Here is an 11,460-nt window from a genome sequence, read left to right as displayed (position 1 = left end):
GTAGAACCTGGGCAGATTTTTACGAGTGCTGATGATTGTAGATAAGCAATCTACAAGTATAGTATTACACACAGGTTTGAATATAAATTTGTGAAGAACAACACAAATAAAATAATTTCAGTTTGCAAGGCAAAAGGATGTCAATAGAAGATAACAGCATATTCATTAAGGAAGTCTATGCCCTTACTTCGTGTAACAACTTTCAAGAATGAGCACTTATATTCTGCCCAAGAAGACCTTGAAGTTTCTTATAGTACAAGGTGCACACTGACTTCATCTATAATTGATGATGCAGTAAGGTCTAATGTGGAAAAAAGACCCAATGAAATCAAAGCTGACATATATAGAGACTATGGCATAAGTCTAACTTATCGTCAAGCTTTAAGAGCAAAAGAGAGGGCATTGGTGGAAATAAATAGGCTTCCTGACCAATCATATATGCTTGTTCCTTGGTTGTGTAATAGACTAATGGAGACTGATACTGACACTGTAGCAAAATGGGTAGCTTCTGAGAACAATAGATTTGAATGTTTATTTATTGCATATGGTTATTCCATTAAAGGATTCTTGTTTGGGGCTAGGCCTATTTTATATATGAATGGATGTTTCCTCAGTGGTCCTTATAGGGGCACCTTACTGGCAGCTTCAACATACGATGCTGATAATGAGTTGTTTCCATTAGCTTTTGTAGTAGTTGGGAGTGAAACTCATGATGATTGGACTTGGTTTTTGCAAAATATTAAAGATATCCTTGGTTCGCTACAGGTAACTATTGTTTTTGATAGAAATAATGCTATTATTGGTGCTGTTAGAGCCATATTTAGTGGTGATAGACATGCATTTTGCTATTGACATGTTAAAGAGAATTTTAGCTCTAAGTTTAACAAAGTTTATATGGGAATGGGAAGGAACAGCAAAGAAGAGGCACTAAAGTTGCTTGATTACATTGTCTGTGCAAGGCATGAGCACGAATTTCATATAGCCATGGGAAATTTGAGGATGTTCTCTCTACAATTAATAAGATGGGTTGAAAATTAAGGCGATGTTGATCGGTGGGCACTATCATTGTTCCCATTTCGAAGATGGGATAAGATAACAACTAACTTGACCGAATCATTTAATGTATGGATTCTTGAGGAGAGGAGGCATAATATATGTGTTCTTATAAATGAGCATAGGGACAAGTTGAGCAAGAAATTTTTTGCAAGTAAGGCAGCCATGAGTAAGTGGAAAAGCATAGTTGGTCCCAATGTTGAAGCAAAGTTGAAGGAAAATTTTTTTAAGGTAGAAGTTATGATAGTTTAGCTGCATGGCTGACATATTGTATTGATTCAGACATCGTGTAGAGATGCATGTGTGAATCTGATACTAAGGGAATGTACATGCAAAGTTTGGCAAATGTCTGGCATTCCTTGCCCACATGCTTGTGCAGCCATTAAAGAAATGCATGGTAATGTGTATAACTATATCAAGAAATTTTATCTTCGTAGCTCATAGGAGAAAATATATAATGGCACTATGTATCCTGTTGAGACCCATAACATGCCAAAGCCAAATGCGTTGACAGTGTCTCAGTTCATGAACCAAACCTTTTTGCTGCCTCCTAGAGCATCTCGACTAGCTGGCAGACCTCGTCGTGTGAGGATCGAGTCTCAACATCAATAAAAAAAGTTTATCATTGTTCTTGTTGCTATGAAGTAGGTCATACGCGGAAGAGGTGTAGAAATCCAAATCCAAGTTGATGTTATTGTAAATGGGTTACCACATGAACTTAGATTTAGGTGACATAAACATAATGTTGTTTTAGGGTTTTTTTTGGCATATAGCAGCCCCTGTTTTGTAAATCCAAGTTGATGTTTTTATAACATGAGATTAGATCAACTTGGATTTGGTTGACATGTATAGGTTTATGTAGATATATATATTGGTATTATTAGGGGTTTTTTTGGTACATAGCAACCCTTCGTGTGTAAATCCAAGTTCATGCCTTTATGTATGTGGATAGCTTATATGTGCAGATGCATTAGATGAATTAATACATGTTTCTTACATGTACAGTTCATATCTTCTAGTTCGTCGATCCAAAATTTCATGTACAAGTTGCCAATTTTTTGTAAGGAAGTTGCAAAATTTGGTGTCTAAATTGCAAAATATTAGAATGATGTCCTAAAAGATTTAACTTTTGTAAGAATTTAATAGTTCTTCGATCCAAAATTTAGTGTACAAGTTGCAACATTTTCGTAAGGAAGTTGCAAACTTTGGTGTCTCAATTGCAAAATACTGGAGCTCTATTATAAAAAGAATAACTCTTGTGAGAATTAAATAGTTCTTCGATCCAAAATTTCGAGTATGAGTTACAAATGCTTCCTAAGAAAGTTACAAAGGTTGGTGTGTTAGTTGCAAAATATTGAAACATTGTCCTGAAAGAATAACTCTTGCAAGAATATAATAATTCTTCGATGCACAATTTTGCATACGAGTTGTAAATTTTTCCTAATGAAGTTGCAAACTTTAGTGTCTCAGTTACAAAATACTGGAACAATGTCCTAAAGGATTTAACTCTTGTAAGAATTTAATAGTTCTTCGATCTAAAATTTAGAGTATGAGTTGCAAAATTCTCCTAAGCAAATTACAAAATTTGGCGTCTCAGTTGCAAAATACTAGAATGTTGTCTTAAAAGATTTAACTCGTCAGAATTTAATAGTTTTTCGATTCAACATTTTGAGTATGAGTTGCAAATTTTTCCTAAGGAAATTGCAAAATTCAGTTTGTCAGTTATAAATTACTGGACCTTTGTCCTAAAAGATTTAACTCTTTTACAAATTTAATAGTTCTTTGATTCAAAATTTGGAATATAAGTTGCAAATTATTTTTAAGGACATCGCAAAATTTGGTTTGTCACTTGCAAATTACTGGAGCTTTGTCCTAAAGGATTTAACTCTTCAACAAATTTAATAGTTCTTCGATCTAAAATTTCGAGTACCAGTTGCAAATTATTTCTAAGGACATTGCAAAATTTAGTTTTTCCCTTGCAAATTACTAGAGCTTTGTCCTAAAGGATTTAACTCTTCTACAAGTTTAATAGTTTTTCGGTTTAAAATTTAGAATATAAGTTGCAAATTATTTCTAAGGATATTGCAAAATTTGGTTTGTCACTTGCAAATTACTGGAGCTTTGTCCTAAATGATTTAACCATTCAACGAATTTAATAGTTTTTCGATCCAAAATTTCGAGTACCAGTTGCAAATTGTTTCTAAGGACATTGCAAAATTTGGTTTCTCACTTGCAAATTACTGGAGCTTTGTCCTAAAGGATTTAACTCTTCAACGAATATAATAGTTCTTCAATCCAAAATTTCGAGTACCAGTTGCAAATTGTTTCTAAGGACATTACAAAATTTGGTTTCTCACTTGCAAATTACTAGAACTTTGTCCTAAAGGATTTAACTCTTCAATGAATTTAATAGTTCTTCGATCCAAAATTTTGAGTACTAGTTGCAAATTATTTCTAAGGACATTACAAAATTTGGTTTCTCACTTGTAAATTACTGGAGCTTTGTCCTAAAGGATTTAACTCTTCTATGAATTTAATAGTTCTTTGATTCTAAATTTTGAGTACCAGTTGCAAAGTTTGCCTAAGGAAGTTGCAAAATTGGGTCTCTTAGTTGCAAATTATTGGAGTTTTGTCCTAAAATAATAACTTTGTTGAGAATTCATTACTTACCCCACCCAAAATTTTGACACACAGTTGTGACATTGGCTACATATAATTTATTTGGTTGCTTGTTCAGCTTGCTTGATAGTCACAAAGAGTATTTTATTTAGAAAATTCCATGATTCATTTGTTACATTAAATTGGATCACCATATGATTAAAGTAATATAAGTATCAGCCCGGCTGTATCAATTAGCAGAAAATACATGTTATTTTATTTGCAGCCAAAAATTCTATTCTTATACGCCCTGCAATGTATTGGTAAAAATATTCTTATAAGCCCTAAAATTTGGATACAGCTTCAAATTCAATTAAGCATGTCCTCACTTGCACAAATTACATAGTCCACCTTTAGCTAAAACACTTAAGGGAAAAAAATTAAAGAAGAGGCAATTTCTACAAAATTAGAATGGTGAACGTTGATGAGGAGCAGGACCTTCAACGAGGCAAATGCATCACACCCATCAAAGATTAATGATGAAAACATGTCACAGATTAAAAATTCATCTACACTTCTTTCCTGCCCTCTTTAGTTGATTAGCTGCTAAGACAGAGGCAAATACTTCATTTCTTGTGTGATTTACCAACCACCACACCACATCCACCCTAAATTGTCTCAGTTGTTCATAAAAAAAAAACATAAAGAAAGTTTAAGTTTCACATTGATAATTGAAAGAAAAAAAATTAGAAAGATTGTGGATCACATATACATACGTTTGAAAAGTCCTCCATGGTCAGTCCTCCTTTTCTTCTTCTACCATCCCATTCTGGAGTGTAGGCATCCTAATTATTAAAGACTCTAAAACCTATATATATATATATATATGAATGAATGGATCATGAGATATATATAATTACAAAATAATATATTGTTGGGATGTATACAACACTTAACTTTTAAATAGGTTTCAAGTGCTTGGCAAAACTAAAGAATGCACATACCAAACACCACCTAAAAGATTCTTCATATTTCAATATATTTCATCATATTTTGGCTACTGTAATCATAAATGGGTAGGGTACCAATGCACACATTATCTATCTCATACTGTAACAAACTTAAAACCTCACATAAAAGGAAACAAAACAAACATAGAAGACTGCATAGAAGATATGAACAAGAACCAGGTCTTACAAACTTAGAACCTTCAAAGTTACACATATAAAAACAGAAAATTATTTCAGTAGCAGGACATAAGCCTACTACCTTGCTTCTTTATGCCCTGACAAATAAGCTTCCCACCTAATTATCACCGATGCAAGTCCAAAAAAAAAACTGGTTAAAATTAAACTAATAAATTGAAAGAAAGTAAGTAGTAACAAGAAGAATTTCATTAATAAAGCCTAGCAAATTTGCTCATGGTCAAAGGGCAGAACAAACATGCATGTCCACAAGAAGAGAGAAGCTGGACTTTTGCAAAGAAAAATTGACAAAAACACAAACAAGTTTTGGGCGAGAAAGATTGTACTAACAAAACCTAAAAAATCACCTTCTTTTCTTTGATAGTTAAAAAAAAAGTCTCTTTTTGCAATAAATTCTCGAAACTATTTCTTTTTGTGTTAAATTCCTAATCCAAAAAAAGGATCTTTAGTAGAATAAAGACTCACAGGAAACAGGCATAAAAAACACACCTTAAATTATAGGGAGTGAGAGTGATGCTAGTGAAGGCTGGCCGTTTTATAGCCTAATGTTTCCAGTCAACACTGAATAAAGAGGTGGGAACTAGACACTCCCTTCAAATGGAGGAGGGATGTTTCCTTCCCCTAAGGGGGCGGGGTGTTTTTTTTTTATGTTGGTAGGGGGAGAGGCTGGGTCCAGGAAGGAAGAGGAAGATAAATTCACTAAACTACTCATGAAGAAGCAGAACAGATTGATAAAGAGACATTTGTATGGAATTGCCCAGAAGAAGTGAAGCAGATTGAAAATTTATTTCCATCCATTGAACATTAAAATATTTGCATGCATTGGTGAAGAGAACTTAAATATTGTCAGCATTTCCTTAGATTGAAAAATTATTTGCAAAGAAGAAGCACAACAGATTTGCACAACTGAGCATTAGTAAATTGTACACTAAAATGAAAATCATTGCTCCACACAAATGTAGTATCTAAAGAGAACAACTATAATCACGTCATTCAGCCAATTGTGCCCAATTCCTTCGAATATCATTGAGGATTCATACTATCTAAAGTCTACTTAGATCAGGTCTTCGTGAAATTTCTTCATGGTCAAATTAGTAGAACGGAAGTTTCTTTTCCTGATCATCCTCATAGGCATTCGATTTCTAAGGGTGTGTGTGAAGATAGATTCAAAAAGAGACCTAAGAGATGTGTGTATATTTTTCTTTAATTTTAAAATTGAACTTTTCCTCAGAAAAATTTGGACCTTGAATCCTTGAGAAAATTTTTAACATAAATTCTTATAAATTGCCCCCTTCTACTTGTTATAAAACTTATTTAAATAAAATTTTATTGCGAGAAAATTTTATTCAATTTAAAATTTTAGGTTCATTACATTCTTGCTTACTCCAATGGTACCTCAAATTAATCTAGCATATAAACTAATACATTTTATGTCATTATAAATTTCCTTTCTTATAATAAACCAAAAATCAATATTCAAAATCTTTGCTAATTCCTAAAATTTTTCATTAATCCCTTAATCTTCGATAACTCTTCTACAACTTCTACCAAATAATCAACAACACTAGTAAGCATTTAACCACCATCATTAACACAACTCTTATTACAAACTTAAAAAAATCTTAATTATCATTTTGTCTAACAATTTCCCTTTAGATGTTGCACAATTTCAATAGGTAGATCAACTTTACAATTTATATAAAAACATAAACTTTCTTAGGTAGCATAGATAACTCCTCAAGGTTCTACTATGAAAATTAATCAATCTCATTTCCATCAGCTTCTTTCAAGCCTTCCTACAAATACCTTGAGAGCATTTATCATTAACAAAAATGTGAGATGAACAACTAAACAATTCCAACAACTCTCAAGCTTTTACTTTCATTAACCAAATTTAGTTCAGTATCATGATAGAATAACATCAAAGATTAACTAAAACTACACTTCTAATGTATTCTAAAATTCTGTGATAGCAATAATGAGGATTGGAGCTGTCATAATTCAGCCAGAGGAGGGAGAAGATCGTAAGGTGCTACTGTAGGAAACGAAGAAGAAATAAAAGTAGTAACTACATTAACTAAACACAATAGCAATAATTATGGATCAGCAAGTGGCTTACGATGAAGGGGAAGAGGAGAGCTTCAATATTTTACATACACAAGAAGAAAGCAGACCAAACTTTTAGCCAACAAATAAAAGAATCAGCCAATACACATACACAAGCAAGACTTCAACAACTGAAAAGGAAGGAAAAAAGAAAAATTGAACATGCATATACACACACATCTAACAGCATGAAACAGAGCAGGAAAGACGGAGGGATTCAGCTGCTTCCACCAAAAAAAAATGAACGACCAGCTGAGGGATCTAGGTCCTGAAGTCCCAACAAACAATAAGGGAAAAAATACAATTTAGGCGTATAAATCCAAACCTTAATGACAAAAACCTCGCCCCTGGCTCTCCGTAGTTGTTATTGCCAAAATCTTGGCCCTCGCCACTGATTTTCCCTCACCTTTGTCACCACTGCCAACATTTCCCTCTTTTCCTTCAAGTGTTCAACTCTCAGTTGCCAGCTACGCGTGCCGCCCCCAGAAACATCACTCCCCCTGGCTCAACCAAGCCCTCGTTCACCCTGTGGATCAAAGAATGTTGACCCAGAGAAGAAAGCTTCGCGTCGCACACTAGGACTCGTTCAAGCAGAGAAGAAAACAAGATTTTACTTGAAGAAGGGTGTTTCGGTCTTTTCCTGTGACATCAAAATATCACTTAAGAACTCTGAGACTTTATTGGCCTTTTAGAATTAGTTGGGACTTAACTAGTATAAAATTAGTCCTTTGGGGCTTTATTGTCATTTTTCCAAATATAAATTGGTGACATGGCGTCATGTGTCGTGAGATGGGGGCAACATGTGGAGGGGTGACCTGGTGCCACGTGGGTAGGTGAATTGGTAATTTATGCGACTACAAATAGTCGCCTCTGATGCTTAACATTCAGTGACGACCAAATAGTCACCGTTAATTTGTGGTTCTACGGAGATATTTGTCATTGTCAATTTTCAACTTTCTGCAGAGACAAAAATTTCTTTTCTACAGAGACTTTTATTATTGCCGTAGATAGAATCAATGACAAGAGCTCTCGCGGCAACATTGTAATGACAAGAGCTCTTGAGGCAACATTATAATGACTTTGTCGCCGCTGAAAACTTTCAATGATGATTTTTCAGAAAGTCACTATTGAAAGTCAATTTATTCTCATGATGGCACCGTTAATTAATTGGTTGGTGTTCATTATGTTAAGTTTAAAAATATCAAAAAAGAAAATGAGAGACTCACCCTGAAGTCTCAATCTGCTCCCTTTTATGTAAGGAACGTGGTCCATGCGGGCTCTGGGGAAAGAATCACTGCAACACTCGTTTCACTCAAGCCTTTGTTGCTCCAATGATGCGCGTGGCTTGCTGGGTTCAGACTTCCAGCTGTGTTATGAGCTTAGTCCAAGTAGTTAAATTTGCAAGGCCCAAATACAATTTTTTTGGAGCAATACAATTGAGACGAAATACACATATAAAACTGGTTTATTTAATGCTCGAAAGATTAGTTTCACAGCTACTGATTATGAAGATATCTTGAGTAATAAAAAAAAACTCATTTATTAAACATTAAAAATAAATAGTTTTTAAATAATTTAAAAATTTATTTTGTAAAGATTTTATTACAAAATAGAGATTATTTTATATTTGATTACAATAATAAAAATGATTATTAGTTAGTTATTTTGTCAGCAAAAAATATTATTAGTTAATTGTTTTAAATTTTATTATATCTTCTTTTATTTTTTTATAAACATTAATTATTATTTAATTATTTTAAATTTTATTATACTTTTACATATCCCACCTTTGTCGAACATCCTCTTTCATCTACCTTATTATAATATTTTCAAAAACTAATCAAAGTAGCTTCTTAAAATAATTACAAATTTTTTTTAGATTCTAATTATTTTTAAAATTTTAAAAAAACATAATTAAAATTAAAAAAATAAATTTTTTAAACAAATAAATGATTTTTTATAAAATAAATGATTTTTTTGTAAAATAAATTGAAACAAACAGGCCTATAATATGATTCTTTAACTATGGTGGGTAGAGAAGGATGGACTTGAATAAATTATGTTATAAAAAATAGATAATTCTTTAATAAATAGGTTGAAGAGTTCAAAATAAATAAATAAAATGGGCAAAGGAATAGACTTTTAGATGGCTAGAACTGGACCAAGTGGGGGAGAAAATAAAGAAATAAATAGGTTGATTGAACGATCCAAACATATCAAGACAAGTGAAAGAAAATGACAAAATAAGGATATCCTTGATTTCAATTAAAAAAGAAAAAAGGACAGAGTAAATATAAGGAAAGGAAGGTAAACAAGTTAGTATGATGATGGCTTTAGAGAAATGAATTAACGTGTCAAGCTGTACTCCCTCCTGTCCTGTCCATAATGCAAGACAATGTCTACAAGATAGTGATTATGAAAGGACAAATCTGAATGATGTTAAGATTATGATGTCTCAATTAGTCAATTATATATGCCAAACATACTCAGCTTTTGTTCTTTGATATGCCCAAAATGAGAGGTGTGATGACATGAACACCTCTTCGTTAAAGTTTCAATAAAAGCAAAAATTCATGTTATTCAATGAGGATCTTATGTGGCATGATGATTTAATCAAATGACTATAAAGGATTTTATCACGAAATCTCAAATTTTTTGAGGTGACTATATATATGTGAAACTTGCTTTGATCGTAAAGATTATTTTAAACTTTTAAAGAGAAACATATCTTAATAGTTTTTAAGTATTGATGATATTTAGTGATTATATTCAAGATACTGAGTATATTTAAGTCATTCACGGAATCCAAATTTCATAATATACATAATAGAAAAAAAATATAATTTTCCATTTCAGCATTTATGGCTCTCAAAATTAATGACCGAGATCTGCCACTCCTTATTAATGACTGATGGTCATCCGGTGCATTCAAGAAGCAATGACAAATGCACCAAAGGAACAAATTGTAAAAATAATGAATTAGTTGAGTGTTAAAAATTAATACTCTCTCTATCTCAAATTATAAGATACTTTTAAATGAAATCTCATATATCAATAAAGATCATTAAATACATTTTACAACCTTACTTTTTTAAGATAAAAATATAAACTTTTAAAAATGCCTTTCATTTAATACTCTAATGATGAAAGAATACAATTAGGGGTGTTCACGGGACGGGACGGGACGGGATCGGGAGACCCCCGTCCCGTGTCCCGTCCCAAAAAAAAAATTGAGACTGAATTTTAGTCCCGTGTCCCGTCCTGTCTCGAAAGTTCTCCCATCCCATTAAGAGTCGGGATGGGACCGGAACAAGATCGGGACGTCCCGTCATCCCGATAAATGAAATAATATCGAAAAAAGATCTGGATAATAATGTTCATTAAAACTTTAAATTATATAATTTATTAAGTTTAAAATCAAAATAACACAAGTACATAAATAACAATAATTTAAAATCAATTATTGAATTATATTAATCACAACTACATATTATAATAAAAAATACAAGTGATCTTTATGCTATAAGATTAACAACAACAGGCAAGTCAAACATAATATCAAATAATTATTCTTCTACTTTAGTGAAGATGTACTAAGCTAATTACTTTTCTAAAAATAAGCAAGAAACATGTTATAACTAAAAGTTATTATATAGATAGATATAAGAATAAATTATATTAATATAATTTATATATTATAAAAAAGATATCGCTATGTTTACTCCATGCCATTAAAATTATCAATATAAAAACACTTTAGTTTTAAATAAGAATTGTAAGTATTAAAATTATAATTGATATAATTAATATAAGTATAAATTATATTAATATAATTAATATATTTAAAATAAAAAATAATATATATAATATTCGGGACGGGACGGGACGTCCCGATGGTAATCCCGTGTCCCATCCCGTCCCAAACCCCTTTCCTGTCTTGTCCCGTAAAGTCCCGTCCCGATTATTTTCTGGCCGGGACAAGACTCGTCCCGATATGATCAGGACGATACCGGGCCAATCGGAACGGGTCCAAATTGAACACCCCTAAATAAAATATTGGAGAGAGAGAATATATGAGAAGGGTAATATTAAAAAATTATCATTAACAAAATCTTATTTTTATTAAAGTATCTTATATTTTAGAATGTTGGATCCTTCCTAAAAGTATTTTATAATTTGGGATGGAGGGAGTAATTTTTTATGTATTAATAAGTTATATTATTTATAAGTGAATGTTCGAATATCAACAAAAACGTGTTAGTAATTAATAGCAACTCACATAAAAGATTGAACAAAAGGTATAATATATATATATATATATATATAAAATTAAAAGACTTTGATGGTTAAGTGGTGGCATATCTTTTGAACAAATCAAAGGGTCGTGAGTTGAAATTCCCACATTTGACTGGATTTGAGTGACCTAGTAGGGGCAGTCTGCTACTGGCGATCGCGACTTCTTAACCAGCAACGGAGTTTTGGTGGTCGGTGCAGGGCA

At 32.3% G+C, this 11,460-nt stretch overlaps 1 protein-coding gene across 1 annotated transcript; it reads left to right on the top strand.

Moving 5' to 3' along the window:
* Positions 1-177: 177 nt before the first annotated feature.
* Positions 178-852, top strand: LOC129286532 (uncharacterized). The gene has a single exon (XM_054922482.1). It carries the CDS (start codon positions 178-180, stop codon positions 850-852), a length of 675 nt encoding a protein of 224 aa, XP_054778457.1.
* The last annotated feature ends 10,608 nt before the right edge of the window (positions 853-11,460 follow it).

This window comes from Prosopis cineraria, unplaced genomic scaffold, assembly GCF_029017545.1.
Source record: "Prosopis cineraria cultivar Desert tree isolate PC_DT_omini unplaced genomic scaffold, ASM2901754v1 PC11, whole genome shotgun sequence".
In the NCBI taxonomy this organism is placed as follows: domain Eukaryota; kingdom Viridiplantae; phylum Streptophyta; class Magnoliopsida; order Fabales; family Fabaceae; genus Prosopis; species Prosopis cineraria.
The sequence above is the reverse complement of the archived record's forward strand: the minus strand, read 5'-3'. Positions and strand labels throughout refer to the sequence as shown.